This window comes from Aphelocoma coerulescens, chromosome 1A (assembly GCF_041296385.1).
Source record: "Aphelocoma coerulescens isolate FSJ_1873_10779 chromosome 1A, UR_Acoe_1.0, whole genome shotgun sequence".
Classification (NCBI taxonomy): Eukaryota; Metazoa; Chordata; class Aves; order Passeriformes; family Corvidae; genus Aphelocoma; species Aphelocoma coerulescens.
This window is the reverse complement of record NC_091014.1, coordinates 70,759,825-70,780,145: the sequence shown is the minus strand read 5'-3', so window position 1 is coordinate 70,780,145 and position 20,321 is coordinate 70,759,825. Positions and strand designations below refer to the sequence as shown.

The 20,321-nt window shown below is 38.7% G+C and overlaps 1 protein-coding gene across 2 annotated transcripts in view; it reads left to right on the top strand.

Annotated features, from left to right (window-relative positions):
- The window catches only part of ATXN10 (ataxin 10), a 98,861-nt gene extending 79,137 nt beyond the window's left edge, over nucleotides 1-19,724 (top strand). The window contains exons 10-11 of one of the 2 annotated variants that reach the window (XM_069003456.1): nucleotides 1,700-1,763; nucleotides 18,598-19,724. In XM_069003456.1, the coding sequence (XP_068859557.1) occupies nucleotides 1,700-1,763; nucleotides 18,598-18,785 (252 nt within the window). In that variant the 3' untranslated portion in view covers nucleotides 18,786-19,724. The remainder of the gene's footprint in view (nucleotides 1-1,699; nucleotides 1,764-18,597) is intronic. The other variant, XM_069003457.1, reaches the window with a different exon arrangement.
- Nucleotides 19,725-20,321: the final 597 nt, after the last annotated feature.

Genomic DNA, 20,321 nt, shown 5'->3' with positions numbered 1-20,321 from the left:
GATCTTAATTAAACTTGAACTTTCCAAAATGCTTATTTTGTTAACCAGACATCTTGTTTGAATCGAACTGGAGCAGATTATTGCATGGTTTGTTTCTGTTGACAGCAGAAATTAATCCCAATTAATTTCTACTGTTTAGCATTTCACTGGTGGGAAATAAGAGGTAGCATTGTAGGCACATCAGAGTTTGGCTACAGCCTGAACATCAAAGGATCAGCATTCCCCAAGCATGTGCAAGTGCTGTGTTACCTGAAGGTCACTGCTTGTTCAAGCTTTGAAGTATGATACTATACATGGTGCATGGCCTTTGGAGAAAATACATTTCGTGGAAATAATGGGTATTTTTAAACTTGTATTACTAACTGGTACTTCATGTAGGTAAAGTTAGGTGTGTTAGCACAGATGCAGAAGGTGGGTTTTAAGACCTAGCAGTGCTCTTTGCTTCTCCTACATGTAAGCATTGCCTGTCTGTGTATCTGTCACCACTGATTTCTCATGTTCTGTCTTGAGACTCTGCAATAAGATTATCTGAAAAGGAGCTTGTAAGAGGCATGTGCTCATCTTTGTCTCTTGAATTCAGTTTTATTGATCCATAGTTTGTTTCGGATTTCACATCTAAATCTCCTACTCGACATGCCTCTCTTATAACAAAACTTGTGTTTCAGAAAGCTGATGATCCTGCAGTGTAAACTTCGGGATTTATTGTTTTCCTCGATGCATTAAAAATGCATCTTGTTTGGGGCAAAAAAGATGGAAGAGAGAACACCATCATCAAGCCACGGCCTAAATTGGCATTAGGTTAAATTCCTTTGACTGGCAGTTCTTGGTTTGAAATTAAATTCTAAGAAATTAAAGAACTTAAGATATGGAAAAGTATAGCCTGGCTATCACTGAATGGTTGAGGTTGGAAGAGACATGTAAAGCTATAAATATGCATGTGTGAAGTTACAGTGTACCTTAGGAGTCTACATAAATTTCTTATGGAACATACTTTCCATAAGATAATCATGCTCCATGTTTATTGTTAAGCTCAGTTTGTCCCAAGTACTTGGTAAAGTGTACGTGTATGAGTCTGTTAGGATTATATTGTTATCTCATAAACACACACAAATGTAGTAGGTCAATTTGTGAACTCCCATGTATATGTATGCACAAGGAACTAAAGTCACCAGATCTCATCTCTGCTCATTTGCTAGTAACACAAGGAACACTTTCTCAAAGGAAAAACATCAATGGCTCTTACTTGATATAAAGAATTCGTGCTGGGCACATACAAGTAACACATTGCTACTATAGGTACAGGAGTTGTGGCCTCATGCAAACTTGTGTGTGTGTGTAGGTGTATTTTTCAACTTTTTTTCCCTATTTTTTGCTCCAGTTTTTCATGGTTCTTCCTTCTGGAAGCAAGCATGAGCTGTCAGTGAGCATAGCTTATCTAGCTCAGTGTGAGAAGCAGAAAATACCTCAGTCCAGCACTGGCTAAATGAAGGGAGGATGTGAAATTAGTGCCTGCTTGTGTTACTGTTTTGTGATACTCATGCTGAAAACATGAGTACCAGGTTTACTCTGCAGTTCATGTTAGCATGTTTAATATTTTTGATGAAACAAACATTCCTGTTACATTTTTACGTATTTCTTGCATGAAACCTTGTTAGTATTGTTCAGACATCTGTTAAATTAAACTTTTGTTTTTATTTAGGTGTATAACTTGGATGGCATTTCCTTGATTCTGGACAGTTGCAGCATTGATGACAACAATCCTTGTATCCTTCACAAAAGAATTCTGTTTATTGAATATGACTCATGAGAAGAGGTGTGGGGGTTTCACAGATTTATGCCAGCATTGCTTTCACTGGGTATCTAAATGTAACTGGCCTCATGAGCTTCCAGGTTATATTTAAATAGTTCAGAAGTGAGTGAGGGCAGAAATAGGCTTCCATGAACTGGATTCTAAGTAAGTTAACTGTGGTTGTATTCTGTTTCCTAAAATAATAACTATTTCTGGTTTGCAAGTGCCTATTCAAAGAGCTGTGACTGAAATCTGAATTAAGACTCTGGTCATTGTATCAGATTGTAGAGCTTTTGCTTCCACTGAAATCTGTTCAGGAAACTGAAATCTGTTCAGGAAACTGAAATAGGTACCCCATAGATTCTCTACGCTTATTAAATCAGATTGGGGAGCTTGTTCTAAGCAGAGACAAGGCTAGCAAGCTGTTATGAAAATATGTATAATTGAGAGAATCAGTGATGGAAATTACTGAAATGTTGGGGAGATTTTAATATTATTAAATATATGTTAAATGAAGCATTGTGCTTCATATTAATTTCTTTTTCTGGAATTTAAGAGCAGAAACTTCCAAAAATAAATTGCTGTTAGAGGGAAATAATCTGATATTGAAGATAAGCAGTTCTTAAGCAGAGTTATCCCACTCTACAAGTAATACCAGTGTGTTCAGTGAGCTGTGATTTTCTGTCATGTAATCATTAGCTCTTTGTAAGTTTCTGGTAAGTGCATCTGGAAATCAAGTATCTTTCCTATAGAGAGTCATGTCAGGTTTTTTATACTGAACACATGAAACAGGTTTTCAAATTATTATATAAGAAAAAGCACACTTTTTTAAACAAGTATCAACAAACAAACAAAAGAGTAATGAAAATGTTTCATATTCTCTCAGTTGTGTCCTGCAGAACATCATCTACATATATCTTAAAATGATGAAATAATGTAGATGATAGCACAATGTTAATAAGCTGGGTGGAGGAGCAAGAGGTGGTAAGTATCCTCTGAGTTATTCAGTTTGATGGTTTATATCCGTGTGTTTTACATCCTCAGTATTCCTGTAGTTTGAGACCTGACAGTGCCTCTTGACAGTGCACTGAGTGCAGAATTGTATTTCCATGGTCCACATCTGGTAAAGGGCACTGCTGGATGTGGTGGGATGGCCAGGGAAAGTTACCTTTCCCTAAATGGAAAAGCAGCCCTGAGAAAACCTAGTAAGGAGTTTTGATCCCAAGTGACTCACCTTTGCTGAAAAGCACAGCTGTGCAACCACTTCTAGGACTAATCCTTCATTTTAGTGGTAGTAAAAGAGGATAACGTTTGAGATGCTCAAAGGGTAGAATTGTAGTTTATGATCCTGAATGAAAGGAAAATAAAATACCATGAGACTCTTTACTGTGCTTTGAGCAAAGTAGAACCTCTTGCCCCTTTTGATACAGGCTGACATTTTATGACTGTACCATAACCTTCTTACTAGAGGATAAAACTTTGTTTACTTGGTTTTTAAAGCCATAATAACACCTTTTAGTGGAAGTTTTCACCAGTGATCCATAGCATACACTATTGGGGGATATGGAAAAGTGAGTAGCACATGGGCACAAGGAGGATTTGCCTGCTGTGGCAAAGTTTGCTGCATCAGCTTCTGGAGTGCAGCTCCTGGCTATTGCTGTTTATTGTTTTGACCCCTTGCTATTCCAGGTGCTCTTGTGCTACATGAAGTTAATACTCCCCTGCTTCTTTCCTGCCTCTAATATTCCTCATCTGCTGCCTTCCCAGCAGGTTGTACACAGGGAAGCAGAAGAGACATTTGCAGTTTAGATCCATCTCTACTTTCATCTGCTTTGCAGCATGTTTTGCTACTTCTGGACACGACAAAGCAGGTCCTTAGTAGCATGTAGGGGCCTGAATCCATTGCATAATATTTATTTGAAGAGATTTGACTGTTTCTTTTCTCTCTGTATGCACCCTAGTCCTTCCTGGCACAAATCCCAGAATCACTGAATGGGTAAGGCTGGAAGGGACCACAGTGGCTCATCTGCAGTTTGCCAAGGTGGGGTGGAAAGCTGCAAGAAAAAGCTCAGCATAGCTCTTCAGACACGGCTCCTTCAGAAGTCATGTCCAGAAAGTTCACTTTACATTTTTATTCCTAGTGCCTGTTTTTGTGGTTTCAGGCTGTGTTACTTGGATTTCTCCTTGGACAAAATTGACCAGAAAAAGTTTCACCCAGAATCCTTTCAAATCCTTCTTAGATTTCTTAGTAAGTCTTGGTAGATGCACATTTTGTTTTGGAGTCACCCGAGCTCTACAGTTGTCACTGTGTTTTCTCCATTTTACTAGAAAAGTTCTGCCTCCAAATTACACATACAAAATTTCTCACCAAAAAATGTAACTTTTGTAGTAAAAGCGATAGGATTTTTTTCTGGATGGAAAAAAAAATAATTTCCCTGAAGTGTGCAATTTATCAGGAGAAGCTGGACTACCATGTTAGATGTTAAAGGAGCTCTTTATTACCTTTGAGAGGAAAAAATTCTTTGATAAATCTTTTTATTTGTAGCATATGGAAGCATACTGAAAGATGAAATGAGTCTTCTCTTATCCTAAAATAAATTCCTTTATAAACCTGTCATTACCTTAAAATTGCATCCTTTGAGATCCTGAACAGTTCTGTAATGTGCATAGAACTACCTGCGAGTGTGTGGCTTACAAAATTCAACTGACATGTTTGCATTGCTTTAATTAATTGTTTAAATTCATCTTTCAGTCCCCAGTTTGGGAGAACTGTTATCTTGTCAAACTGCATCTCAGACTTGTAACTTCTACGTTTATACTAGCAAAGAGGCTTTTTTCCTTCAGGATATTTCATGAGTAAAAGCAAACAAACCACCACTCTCGTTAGTTACAGGCATGAAAATTATTATGGACAGTTAAAAACCAGTTTACGGTACATCTCTAATTATTTGAATCGGTATTTTAATTTTCCAGTTACTACAACTGTGCATGTAAATTCAACAGAGAGATGCTGTAGGATGCCAGATTTTGCACTTGTGGCTATTAGGCTTTCAGCACAGGACAAAAGGTAAACAGAGGGAGTCTTGGGGTGATGCAGATTCATTAAGAGTTAAACTTCAAAGAAGGTTTAATACCACTTTTTCTATACCCGTTAAATCTTCCATGGATTGGCTGTCCATAACTGTCCTTCTTCTTTCAAAGGAACACAGGATGTTTCAAAATGCAAGCAGAGTTACTTGCCTTTAGATTAAGGAGAGATTCCTGTATGAGCTAATCTTTTCGTTTTGAAAATTCAGTTTCTTGCTCTGCTTCTGAAAAGTGGGAACATTGTGCTTTACCTTTGTAACCTGTGCTTAAAAACAAATGTATTCAATCCACTAAAGGATAGCAGATGCCTATCTGGGTAATACCAGTAAAAAATTTACTCCAAATCCTGCTTTTCAGGTTACTTGTGTTGAAAAGGTGTTCTAAATTCAAATATCTTCTATTTTGCTCTCTTGAGTCATCATCTTCGTCATCTCTGACTGGCTCTGTCATCAGACAAGAGCCCTTGCTTTTGTTCTTGCCTTTTACCTCATCCTAAGCTCTTCCTGCTCCTTCCAGCTTCATTTCTGCCCTTTCACAGATTCCATTTCCTTAAGGTAAACATGAGGAGGGAGGTCAGCCCATTCCGATCAAAATACTTTTGACCCTAATCACTCAAAAAAGGTGCTTACGAGAGGCTTTAAATAAACAGACCTGTTTATTATTGAAGACTTTTCAGTTTACGTTAACTAAACTGTTTGGTTTTTCACCGCTTCCTGATATTTGTGCTCATGAGTAGCACACACAGATGTGTCTTTTTTTGCTTTCCAGTGGCTGTCCATAGAAATATTTATTACTATTTTGGGGAAAAAAAGATATTATCTAGAGTACTGCAATGTAATAGCTGTTAGTGGTAAAACTTGAAAGTCAGAAGTGAACTGCAGTTTCGAAGATGGAATATTCCTGTTTTTTTAGGCTGCTTGCCAATCTTACCCTTTTGAGATTCGTACAGAAGGTGTCTCAATAAATTGATTTTGTCAATGTCTGGATTTAATCAGAATGACCTTATCTAATTATCTATTTTATATTAAACTGTTAATTAACACACTTTTCTGTTAGCCAAGAAACCAGTCGAACATGAAGAAAAGATATCCTGCTGTGAGGATATATGTTTATAGATACGTGTGCATATATACACGTATATGTGAGTAAACACCTAGCGAGCTATGTTTTAGGAGTAAGAATTTTCAGCATTTGTGAAAGGAAAACTGTGGTTGATATGAATATCCGTACACAGATCCTTTAGTTTGAATAATGGATGAAAATGTAGAAAGAGTAAGTTAATTTTCAGATACTCTATCCAAAGCTGCTTCTGTTATGTTCAGTCATCTGAGAGGTAGACTGAAAATACTTTTGACTTCATGGCAGCAGCAAGTATAATTGTGGTTCATGAAACTGGCTAAAGCTGGAGGAAATCAAGTTGCTATGGTCTACAACAATGGCAGTTTGTTTTTGCAAGATGCCAGTAAGGACTTTTGGGGGAGCTGACAGACGTTTTTATCTAAGTTACAGAGTGCAACCTAAAACAGGCCACATGCTGTAAAATAGCTTCACCACTGAATGGGAGCCAGTAGAAAGCAAAAACAGAGTGAGTTGAATTTTTAGAGTGAGCCATCACAGAGCTGAGCATTTTCATATACACGTGGCTATCCCGTGTGTGTTGCCAAGAAAATACAGCACAGTGTCACTTCAGCAATGGTTGCCTTTTTTTTGGAAAACTCATTTCAGGCACTGACAGTAGTTCGATGTGACCTATTTGATTCTGTATTTTCATAAGCATACACAAAATCACATTATTATATGGTCACTGGGAAGGACCTACACTACTGATGAGAACTGTAATGATCTCCTCATGCCCAGTCAAGTTTTACTCATTTGGACAGAATTTGGCCCTCCCAACCCAGGCCATGCTGTGATTCTGTGGAATTACCCTTTTCCTCCTCACACTGACACTTGGCTTTGCTGCACAAGTAAGTTTGAAGTCTGGGTGAATGCACTCCCCTGGGCTGAGGGGGAGTGTATTCTTTGGTAGAGGGTCTCAATTTTGTGTTATTGCTGGTCGCTCTGTGTCATTCCTGGATGTCATCTTACTTTCTATCAACCAGTACTGAATGTGTCACTGTGACTTTAACAAGCAGTGGTTGAGGTCAGCAGTGGAAAAATGGGACTTGTCAGCACAAGTTAAGAACATAAATCACTTGGTCTGAACCCTTCATTCATAGAGCCAAAGGCAAAATAAAATAACAGCTAAGTGGAGGCCAGCTCTACCTGTTCTCACTGGCACAGGTTGCCTAGAGAAACTGTGGCTGCCCCATCCCTGGAAGTGTTCAAGGCCAGGTTGTACAAGGCTTGGAGCAGCCTGGTCTAGTGGATGGTATCCCGGATGCCCGTGGAACTAGATGAGTTTGGAGCTAGAGTTGGAACTAGTTTGGAATTAGATGAGCTTTAAGGTCCCTTCCAACCCAAACCAGTCTGTGATTCTATTCCATGATTCCACCACAGATGGAACTAGGAAAGCGAGAAGTCGCTGTATTGCCATGCTCCAGTTCAATTCCTACATGCTGAGAATTGCCTTTAGAGAGAGTGGAGAGAGTGGAGGATTCCTGCTTTGTGACGTACGCACAAACCTGAACTCTGTCTGAGTGTAATTGTAAGGTACAGAGAAGAACTGGTCAGACGAGAAGCTGGAACAGGTACAGTTGTGGTTATTCATTGGGCAAGAACAGTCTGAGAGGGGCTTATTTCTTTCACCTGATTCAGCAGACAAAATCCTGCCCTGTTCTGCAAGTTGCTGTGAATTGTTTTTACCTGTATTTTGTTAGCGACTAAGGGATACCAGGGGCCTGTATGGCTTTAGAAAGGAATCCCTCAATGTTGTATCAGGGTGGGGCTTTAGTAGGCTAGTTTCTGAAGTGATTCACTAGAGGCTTCAGCCAAACAGCTATTTCCAAACACCACTTTCGGTTGTAGTTGGAAAGGTCACCTGCCTACCAGTGCCTACTGCTGTCACTATCTATCAAGGGTGTTTTTTACACTCTTGAAAGAAGCACTGCCAAGTTATCCAGTCGTTTCTTACATCAGTGTTAATGGACCAAAGAGATCTCGATTCCACTCCAAGTAGATTTTTCAGTGTATTGCCTAAAGTGTTCTGAATGGGATTATTATAAAGCTCCAAAGGGGGAGGAGCCAAATGCTGCTCCCCATTGGGAAGGTCACAGGAGGCGCTCATGTAACCTAATCTTGCTTTAAATCTCACTTAACATTTCATATCCGAAGAGTTCGGATAACACAACTACCATTGTTTATCTTTTCTGGATGCTGCAAACTCTTCAGGGCAAAACTCAGTTAAAGGTGGAGAACCAAGGAAAAAACGTTCCACATTAAGCATATTTGGTAGGTCTAAATTCTGACACAAAGACTGCACTTCTTAAGTATTTATTGCCAGAAAAGGTTTGAATGAAAAACAGAATGAAAAAAAAATACGAAGTTTTCTTGTGAGATGTTCTACATCTACTAATTCTGTCTTCCACACTGTTCCCCAGGAAAACTTTTCTCCTGTCAAATGCAACATTCTCCTTATATGAAAAATACTTGAGACCACAGAAAGAATGCAGTGCGCAGTACAGAAATAGATACTCTGAGAAATTAAAGCGCTTAACCTTTTTTTGTCTTCCAGAAATGACCACAGATCACACTTTGTGTTTTGTCATTTAACAAAGTTAAAATTTCTAATGGTATATTTCAGGTTGCAGATTGTATCATTCCTAGAATTCTTTTTTTTAGAGCACCTGCAGGATGATTAAAATACTTAAAATAGTTTAAAAATATTGAAATTTAGAGTTCGGGAGGGAGTGGTGGTGGTGGTGTTAGTAATTTCCTTGAGAGTTTATAAAATACTAACGCAGATTTGCAGAGATGTGAATGTGAATCTATTCTTAAGTATCTCATTTCTACCCAGCTATCACCATTAAGAAATATGTGATGTACAGGGTCCCTCTTAAAGCTGGAGGAAATGTAACAGAGCTATACAGAATGCAAGAAGGTTCTTTCAAATGTTACATTCTAATATTTCTAATCCCTTTTGAGAAGTAATCTCTATAGGCACCAACTCATGCATGTAAAAATGAGGAATTAAAGTTAATAACTCTATTCCTAAACCAAATATTGTCATATTTGTCTTCTTCTCTAATCCTCTTGGTGGATTTAAATCCATGACAGGCTTGAATTCTTGAAAGAAGGCTGATCTTTAGTTATCAGGAGCACCCTCTTAAAAAAAAAAAAAAAAAAAAATATATATATATATATATATATATATATATATATATAATATTTCACTGCTTTTATAGCTCTGTGCTGGTTTGGGCAAATTTGGAAATATATCCTCTGAGAGAAGGCAGGTTACAACCACCCCTCACCCACCAGGTTCAGGAAAAAAATAAGTTTTCCTCGAAGGAAGGTGAAAGACATAAAAAGTATTTATTTAACAAACACACAGGAAAAGGATAATGATGCTAAATGATAAAACGTCTCGCTCTGCTGAGAGAAACCTGGGAAAATTTCGGAGTCCTTCCATAGGAAACCTCTCTCCTCCTCCTCCTCAGAGCTGGGACAGGCTGGGGCCCCTTCCTCCAGGGCCAAGGCCTCGGTGGAAAAAGTCCCGATGTGTTCTGATGTTGAAACAGTCCAAAAAAGAAGAAGGGAAAAAACCCGAAGTCCTGGGAAAACAAAAGTCCAACTCTCCGTCTCCCTCCAGAGAAAAAGAAGGCTGAAAGCTGGCTGGAAAGCAAACAAGCAGGGTGCTTCCCTCTGCTCTTGCTCTGCTCACCGCAGCAGAATGCAGAGAGAGTTTTATCTGTGTCCTTGAAAACTAACTGTAAATTGCTTTGAAGAGTTTGCTTGGTTTTTTTCCTCTCCCCCCTCTCAGGCTCAGTTTAAAGGCACAGAAAGGCACAGAATTAATTTCTGGGCATGGGGCAGTGATATGGGATGCACATCATAAAGTCACCCAAGACAAGCTCAAACAGCTTCCTTGATTTCTCTGTAGACTTACTTTTGAAAAATTCCCCTCTGGGCTGAGACGGAGCACTAGAAATGTGAGAGCCAAAGATTTTTGGTTTTTTTAAGTAAAGCTAGGAGTGGTTCAGAAATATTGTTGAGAATGGAATGCCTTCTATAACCACCTTATCATATTTCAGTCTGTCTTCTTGACATTTTTTTTCGTGCATGCCTCCAAAGAATATTTGGATGTCATCTGACCAATGCTTTGAATAATATCTTTATTCTGACATTTTTCAGTTGCCCCATTTTTGATCACTGTAATTAAAACAGTTTTATCTTCAGCTGGCAAACGTGTTCTCCTGTGTAGCTCCTTCCTGAGCCTTAAATTGTTTTCCCTCACTTCCTCAGATCTTTTTTCTTTCAATTTGCAAATGGTTTACAAAATCTAACCTTTCCTTCCTCAGTCGGAATATATTTGCAGTCCTTTCCACTGGCCTTGTGGATTTGTTCCTTTCTTCTGGAGTGTGGAGATTTCCTCAAGGAGATGCAGCCATTCCCTGAAATTGTAGACAGAATTGTGGCTAATGGCTATTTTGCTAAACAAATAGTTGGTTATAATTTAGTTGCATCTTTCAAAACACCCTTTTATTTAATGGCTGTTATTTTTGGATGCACACTGGGCATCATTTGGTGTCTGTGACCATGGAACTGGAGTTTCATTTACCTTCATTGTTTTGATTATTTGTCATAAAGTGACATTTGAAATTACCATAAGCAGCAGGGGGAAAGTTATGCCATATAAGTTACTCAGAGACCCTGAATCAATAAAATACACATGTACTGTGCTGAAAGATAAGGTGACATGCAAAGCCTTGTTGGATCTGTATAAATGGATGAATCGCTCACATTTCTAAACAGAGAAAGAGCTTCAGTCCAAATTGTGTCAGCTCAACTCATCATCTGCCTTAGAGTGGTGAATTATAATTAGCTTGACCACATCTCAGGCATGAATTAGATTGGGTTTTGAAGTGTAGTGCCAAATTTCTGAAAGTTTTGACTCCTGTAATTGCCATTCTAAAGCTTTTTAGAAAAGCTGTTTATTTCTATATGTATGCATATAAATGCAAATGAGTAAATGTCTGTGCAAAGGTGGAGCCTTTTTCTTTCTGTGTCCCAGGAAATTTAAAAGGACTACAGCCTCCCTGATGTATAATCAGTTTGTAAACACAGTTACCATCCTCCTGTGCTTCATTGCTTCACATCTCAATGTTTGTGGTAGGTTTTAATAGTAATTTGATACATGAGTTTCAACTTAATGGAATTTTGCAATTTTTTTTTGTACTTGGGAAGAGAATTTTTTAACAGTAAGGTAACAGCAGTTGAAACTTTTTAATTTTAACATACCAGCCTGCTGACTCTGGTACCTCTTACAGATAGCTAACAGATTTAGTTGTTATGAACTTTTAATATGGAATTATTGTAAAAGAAGGGACTGAAAGAACTGAATATTCTAACTGAAGTACTAGCTTGAGATCGATCAAGAGTGTGATTCTTTCTGTTTTAAAATCAGATTATTGTAGTTGCTCATAAATTATGGGTTTCTATTAAAAATGTAAGTCATAATTTACAAAAAATTGGCAGCCTAACAGCAAAAAACGAATGTGTCATATACTTGGTTTTAAGCTGGTATTACAAGCCTGAGCATAGGGAAAAGGAAAACAAGCTGGAGGTTATGGCTTAATTTTTTTTGAAAGTTCTGTAAGCTTTGGCATGGGAGACATTATAATAAAGATAGCTTGACAGAGCTAAACATGTCCTATGGCTTTTGTAGCTCGGAGTGCTAGACCCAAATTTGGTGTTTAAGTTCATAGTATGCTAAGATGTTCTGGCACTGGGCTTTAAGTCCCACAGAACATGAAAAGCAGCACACAGAATATAGATTAAATGTTTAGTTGTCAGGCATTAAAGGGTAATAGCAATCTGGGTGCATAATACTGCTCAGAACTGTTAACCCAGAAATACCAGTGATCTAGGGAGAAAAATTCCCATATGACTCTAGGTAAGAAATGTCCCAGTAAATTACTAATTTCTGAAGTAGTAAACCCCATTTAATGAACATAGGGTGCCATTTAGCTGCACATCACTGATGTGAGGATGTAGTTAAAAATGGTCAAGCCTTGGAACTCGAATGAGTCTCATGATCTGCCCTGGCTGTCAGCATTGGACTGTACTGAAAAGGTGTGAAAATGTGAAAGGCTGGAAAGCTTGGACTCTGCTTGTGGGAGCATAGTAGATATTACATATATATACATGTTCATAATTATGTATTAGATATACAGCAACTGGATATTGTGAGCTGTTGTTTTTCACTTTTTCTGAACTAGTCACAGCCAAAGGGCCAGGAAACTGCTGTACCTGTAATTGGCCAGATAGCAAATTTTGGCTGATTTTGTTACCTAGTTCTGGTGCCTGTCCTTCAAAAAGGATGCTAAAAACCATAAACTGGGGGAAGAGACACAAAAATTGTGCAAACCTTGGAATATCTCCCTTGGTTTCTTTCTTTAGTTCATGCAAAAAATGCTTTACCATATTCTGTTTATGATGAGAATTATTTTCTTTTTTTAATCTGTGCTGAAAAGCTGTGTTTGGAAACAATTCTAAACAAATCTAAGCCAGAAATAAATCACAGGCTGTAATGAGTGAGATGTTTACCACTAGGACAGTTTATTTAGGGACACAGTGAAGTCTTCCAGTTCAGCACTGAAAGTCTTTCAGAGAAAAGGCATGAAAGCATCTTGTGCATGAAACAGAACTGACAGGCTTGATTTCAGGAGGAGCTGACCTTTGGTCATCTGTGTTTGTGCAGAAGTGTTGGGCAAAAGAGGTTTAATAGTCCCATTCTGGTCTTCAAAGTGTATTTGCTGGCCATAGATACTTAAATGGATTAATTGTCACTGAAAGTCATACATGAGGTTTACCATGCCTGTGTGCTGGTTATACAGAAGGTTTAAGTCCCCTTTTAAGGAAGCCTGTGTCACACAAGGCACACTTTAAGAAATGGATTCATCATTGCAGGTCATGGGTAGACGGCTCAGAGAGTGAGATAAATGAAAGTAGCCAGAAAGGCAGTGTTTGTCTGCAAGAGGAACACTACTGGCACGGGAGGTTAGTGAGGGCTTCGGAACTGGAAAAGGTATTTAATGTAGAGTTATTTTGTGCTATGGATGTTTCGTGTTTTCTGTAGGCTGTGAATTAACAGAGAATGTTGCCCTAGTATTGAAACTCTTTTGGTGACTTTAAACCAAAATGGTTTCGTCCATTTGTCTGTTCTGAGATGGTGTAATTTAAAATCTCTGTCAAAGCCATGTTCTGCAGGGTGGAATTTGAGCTGCAAACCTCAGTTCAGGTTTTTGGTGATAGGCTTTCTGTCTTCACTGGAATATTTTGTTGAAGCAGCTTCCTTTGAGGAGGGCTGCAGGTGAGGAGTGGGAAGGGCTGGCTGCAAGCGCCTCATGCCAGACGTGCTGTCCAGTGAAGCTTTGCTGCCACGCTGTGGTGGAGACGGAACCTTGTTTTGTACTGGCTGGTCCAACCCTCTGACCGATCCCTTGGACCAGGTGAGAGTTGCCTGTAGCAGAAACATCTGCTTTCACTTCCCCAGTGTTACAAATCTTATCCCTAAAAAGTGTCATCAGGGATAAATGCCTCTGCCACCATCCAGTGGTGTCTCTGTATTTTGGAGGCTTCTAGACTAGATGGGTTGTGCTATGTCAGCTCTGCAAGAGCAAAGTCAAGCAGGGGAGGGAAGAAGGGGCATTCCCAGTTTATAGAATACTTCCCCATTTCTAGCTTTTAAACCCAGAATGTGGTGACTGCAATCACAGGTGATAAGAACAGCTGTGCAGTAAATTAAAATACAGGCAACTGGAGTATTCTAGACTTTTTTTCCTACTTTCTAGGCAAAATATTTTAATTTGTGTAGGATGAATTCCTGATGTTTTCTGATGCTGGTAATTCAATGCCAAGTATAAGTATAGTCCAAAGCATTAATTCTAAAAATATAAATTAGCTTCTTGAAAATAAGTAAATAAATTAACATAAAACCTTTAATTCCTTACATTTTCTGTTATTACTTTTTTGGTAATGTCTTAATCACAGGTAGAAATCACATAAAGATGTAGAGGAGTTGTAAGGAATTGCTCTGATCTTATACAGCTTCTAGAACTTAATTAAACTACTAAAACCCCAGACAGAAAGAAACTTGTAGAGCTTTGTAAGCAATTTGGCTGATGGTGAGGGGCCAAAATCCTTACTGTCTTGCTACGTGTGCTCCATCACAGCTCTGAACTGTGATGAACAGCTGTGGTTGTGGTCTAGAGACCTCTTTTAGTGGTGGGAGGAATTATCTTCAAGGTACTGTGAAACAAAAGTGCTTGAAAGGACTGAAAGACTGGAAAGAAAAGGGGTTTATATCTTTTCCATGTGGTCCTGTCAGGTCTGCAAGTGGAAGTGACTCTAAGTGATGCTTCAGTATTTCATTCCAGTCTGCAGAAGTAATGATAATTGGATTACTTCTTGAAGGCCAGAAAGAAATATAATTACTGTACAATACAAAAATTGTATTTTCATTACCTCTGTTTTTTAGTCCTACAGACCTGTTCCAGAATAGCTCTTAGAAAAGTTGGGTGGCTTTAAGCAATAGATTACATAGCCCATTTCACGAGGGTTCCAACCTGTGAGTGCTGGCTTTCTTAGTAAGGTTTTGTATCTCTTCTTGTGTTTGATTAAAATGTAGTTGCTATTTAAATAATAAAAAATTTTATTTAAATGAGGTAATTGGATTGGGCAAAGAAGACCCTCTTTTTCACATGAGACCTAATTACTCATAAGGAAGAAAGTTCCTAAGTAATAATTTAGTTATGGAAAACTGACTGTAGTGCAGGAAACATACTAATTTAAAAAAAAAAAAGTGCCTACACTATGTAATAAATCAAACTCTCCACCAAGAATGTTATATTTAGAGATCCTTCAGTATTAATAACTATGAAGGGGACTTAGGAAAACAGATGTACATATTTCATTCACCTTGTCATCCCTTCAGTATTGTGTATTAGTTAGTAATAATAATTAACTTCTAAAACTTGCCTTTCTCAAGCAACATACAACAGACTTCCAAGATTACTTGTGCATTGCCTTTTATCTACCTCGCCAGGTTCCAACCTCATTAATAATTTTTTCTGTTTCCATCATCCATAGAATCCAAATTGCTTTATAGAACAATTCATAGGGGTCCTCGTGGCCGCAGTGGGCTTGTCAATAATGTTTAGTTCCGATTGAACTAAGAATGAGAAGGTGGAACGCTCTCCCTGAGAAATGGTCTGTATGTCCTCCTCTCCAGCAGTATTGGTTAGTGGTTCCTGGCAGGACACTGTTGTATTTTCACACCCCATTAAACTTACAAACCAGTCACTGTGCTCTTGCATTGACTCCAGCAACCTCTTGTAGCAGAATCCAAGTGAAAAGAACCGGGAGAATTGTGAAAAGTTCCCTTTGCAGTCAGTGGCAAAACTTATGCAGGATTTAGTGGCACTGATTTTCATGGCTTCCAGATTGTAACGTTTTTCATCCTGAAGGGACAGTTTTCTCCACCTTTCTTCCTTTCTCTTTGTGTTCCCCTCTCACTGAGAATTGAAGTTATGACCCAAAGGATGATTTTAAATTTTAAATTCTGGAATGAATATGTTACTTAAGCAGGGAAGACAGGGCAAGTTGATTCAGTTTTGTTATTTGTATATGTTAAAATAGCATAGGAATGCTAATACACAGTACTGAAGGATTTTGGAAAAGCATTGCTATAAATGCACAGAAATGTTTGTTTTCAGTCCCTAAACACAGATAGTCTAGTGATGAGGCTTCTGCAAAATAAAATGAATTGTTTTCTTCCTTTTGTATGCCCTCTTCCCTGTGACAGAATATCATAATCTTCACTTGGCTATAATATTAACTTACCTGAGAGTGTAATACGCCCATTTGGGAAAATCTTGACAAGTCTGTGCAGTCAAATCTACTGTGGTTGCTGTGTTGCTTCTCTTTGGTGCAGCTTCACAACAAACAGGCTCACGCTCATATTTGTAGTAACTATGGCAACCTCAGAAGCTCTCTTTCTAAAGCTGTGCATACAATAAAGTGCTTAAAGTGTAGGTAGGATTAGAGATTCTCGAATATGTTTAATTTTCTCTCTGTGTCTCTGTCTTTGGAGAGGTGCAAGAGGGTAATGTGAGTATTAGCTGGGGACTGGCTTTAATCTCCATAGACACTCAAGTCTGCCAGGGTCTGCTCCAAGCTGTCCAAAGGCCTCATCCTCCCCCAGCATGCGAACAAGGGAATCATGAATATTCATGGTTGTGGTCACAATGGAAAACCTACACACAGAAAGGGTTTTCTGAAGGAGTGAAAATGTTATTGAAACCATTTTGCAGCTTCAGCTACAGTAGTCAGTAATGATAAATGCCATAATGGTGATAGAGTTCATAAGATAATGGAGATGTCTTAGATATTATGTAAGCATGAATGGATCTGGCAATAGGAAAAGAGCATTTTCCATAGAGTTTAGCAGTGGGTTTGTGTTGAAGGACATAAAGACGATAGTAGCAGGATCATTCACAAGGCTAATACACACAAAAGTTTTGAGAGTACTTTTTTTGTCTGTGTGGCACTTTGTGAGACTGAGAAGTGTCACTCTCTGAAAATTGCTGTTAATATTATAGTAAATATGTGTTGATGTAAGTGCTTTATTTTATGCAGAAGCCGTATTTTAGGAACACAAGAAAAATCTGCTCCTCATCCTGGGAGCCAAGCCAGGGAGGGTGGTAGCATGTTTCTCTCCACTGGGAGAACTTCATGTGACTTTTTGGCACTCGTTACATGCCCTAAATCAGACCTGGAAAAGACCTGCTGCGTGTTAGCCTTGGTTTATCTGCATTCATCAACTTGCATGCTTGCTGCTCTGAAATCTATTCTCACCATTGGCGCTAATGACTGAGAGTCTGCACATATATGATTTTATTTCTTTGGCATCTTGCTGTTGTTTTATATACTCAAATGTAATCTTCAGTGCAAATACCAAGTTTATGTAATTTAAATATAGCTTGGTACTTGTCTTTTCACTTAATTCTAGTAGTGATGCACTGACAGAAGAGAATATATTGATATTCTCTGTTGTGTTCACCTGTTAAGGCTTTGATGTGATGCATAATTCATTTTGGTCTTAACATCTCTCCTCTATCATTACCTCACACTGGAAGTTTTTTGAATGAAGAAGATGTGCAGCATGCTTCCTGACAAAGTCTAAAGAGGTCTGTCAGGAAAAAAATAGCTCCATAGTAGTTAATGCTTTATTATTTTTTATTTTCAATTCTGGACTTCTCAAATGTGGAAATAAATATAAACTGCTACAAAAAGGCTGTTTCACTGACACATGCCAATGCGGGGCTGTTCCCTTCCATTTGTGTCCAAGCTACTCTTCATCTAAACCCTTCCCTGTCTGTTAAGGGTGTGTAAGATTGTTCAAGTCCAGTACCTCTCTTCTGTTGTTTTGTCTGAAGTTCCCATTTTCCCCAGCTGAGTTTTCCCCTCCTGTCACCCCCTGGCAAATGCCCACAAGAACATTTATCTCTGTGCTTAGATGCTCCCCAACCCAAAAGACGTCAAGGAGATGAGTAAATTATGCATATTCTTCTACTGGATGTGAAGCTACATGTAGTAAATAATTGGTGCCCTGCAGGCAAACCACTCGTGATTCAGAAAGGCTTGGCTCCCGTATGGGTAACTTGGGAAAGATTATATCATAACAATTTTTCAGCTGCAGAATTGGGACCAACTTCTCTGACACTTCATAAAATGAACACTGTAGTTCACTTGGAAGATGCCTGGCTGATAATCCTGGGAATTTAAATCCTTTGTCTACAGCCCTGACATGTGCCTCAATCCTGGCCTCGAGGGACCACCTTGGAAGGTGAATGAGTTGCAGCTTGTGCCCGTTTAAACATCAGCGGGAGCTCCCTGCCAGTGATGGTAGTGTCTGGTCTCCTGGCAAGTGTGTAGAAGCACCCAGGCAGGAAGGACTGAGTTTAGGTTATATTAGAAGTCAAAGAATTTTAAGTGTCTCTGACATTATTTGTGCTACTTTCAGATGTTAACCTGAATAAGTTGTCTTTTTCTACATCTCTTCAACTTTTGCAGTGAAAATAATAGTCATCTTTCCTGTACATGATGTACAGCTTATTTTGTTTGCCAGTGCTTGGAAGTGTAGCGTTGAAGTGTTCAAATCATAAACAACTGACTTATTTTTTTATTTAAACTTACCAGGAAAATCACTGGAACATTTCAATTGACTGTAATTTTGGTTTAAAACAGTATGTCTTTTTAATTCCTGCAGTTCATTTGGTTGGAGTTTTTTGTTTGCTTGGGGGTTTTTTAACTCAATATAAACCCTAGTAAATTTGCCTGAAGTTTAAGGACATACCTCTTTTAAAATTAAATTGTTTCATATGCAAGTATTTGTAGTTCAGTGTCAGCACTTGTAAATTTTTCAAACCCTTGATTTCTGCTAGTTTTCTGTGTTTAAGGGATTGGGGGAGGGCTGGGGGAGGTGAATGCAGTAATAAATCAAAATAAATAATGCTTCATCTTTAAATAAATAAATGATCCTTAACTCTGCCCAACAGTTGTGAGCCAGTGGGCAGTTTATGCGATCCGGAATCTCACTGAACAGAACGAACAGAACCAGGCGCTGATTGCGCAGATGGAGCAGAAGGGGCTGGCAGACAGCTCTGCCCTTGAGAGGATGGGCTTGGAGATACAGCAACGAGATGACAAGTTAATTCTGCGGTCGGTCAGGAAAAAGCCCTCCTGAGCAAAAATATTAACAATAGCCAAATCAATAAAAGGGTATTTCTCTTATAAAATATTTTCCCTTGCTCAGCAATCAATTCTTTCAGTTTTAGTGCCAGTCTGTTGGAAATGTTGTGTTCGTTTCAGAAAAACTGCCGGATGATGCTTCTGCCTTCCTTTGCTGTAAACAAAAGGACACCTGTGTGTTTTCTGTATACCTGGGTAAATCAGCTTGTGAAAAAAGGTCCTTCTTGTCAGTTGGTTGGAATTTCATTACTTCTTTTTTCATCAGTAGAAGAATGTCATACATGCAGTATCAACTTGTTATAATTTCCTTTGCTGAACCTGGAGATAACTATCGTTAAAAAACTCTACAAAGAAAGAGCTTCTTTGCAGGCTGCCTTCTCCATATAAAAGATCTGTGCGGAGTCAGGGCTAAACAAGCAAAGTTACTCATTTTCAATCATGGGACCTAAATAGCTCTATTTATATAAGGATCAAGGGAATGTTGGATGTACTTAAATATTTGGTGAATTAAACACCACGTGCCTTTTGTCTATTTAAATTATTAGTAAACTGTCTTTTCTACCTTGATACCTTTCAGTCTTCATGACAAGTATATTAAAACCAAAGCTGAAGCTGTTGTGGCAACAGATGCTGCATTCCTTTGCACTGGGGCATGTCTCTGTTTTGGAGACTTGGGTGTTTGTTTGAATTTTATTTGTTCCTTTGGAGGGTAAGTCAGCCCACTTTCCTTTTATTTTGCACTTCTCAGGGGTTTTCTGAACTTTGGCAGACTGCTGAAGAGGTAGTTTCTCACTGTGATTAATTCTAGCAGTTTCTTTTCACCCCTCTGCCTTTCCAAAACATTGACAAAACTCATTTCCAGTTAATTAATTCAAGAGAGGCAGAATAATGGAAGGCCCTGCCTCTTCATTTTGGGTACCCTCCTATATTGTTGTTGGACCCTGCCACTGTGGAATGTGGCATGAATGAGATGGGGGAGAAGGGGGGTGAAGCTGGGGGGCAGGGGGAGGAGGGCACAGTTAACTCTGTGTGTGCCATAGGTTTGCCCTGGAAGCCAAAAAATGTAATCCTCCCTGCACAAGCAAAACAGGAATTACAGCTTAATATTGCTGGCACTTGTGTATGGTTACTGTTGTCAGATTATCTTCAGTCATGTCTAACTCAGAGGTCTCAGAAAAATTAATGTGTTCATGTTCTTGTTGACATTTAATCCTGTTCTTAAATAGAAAGGGAAGTTTATGTCCTTAAACTCCACATTACGTGTAACAGACCTTCATCCATGTGCATAAGGTTTTGCTCCTTCAATTGAGCTTTTGATTTAAAAATGGGAAAAAGTACACATTGCTTTGAACTCTGAGAAACGCACAGTACTGCTTAAAACTGCTGGTGAGTAGAGCTGGACTGCTAAATTAATTTCAAGTTAACAGAAAGATCTTGATGTCTGCCATGCCAGCCTGGTGGGACTATGGAATTGACCTGGTGGGATTTTAGACACCTATCAGTTTTAAAGGCAAGGATAAAAAACTGCTGT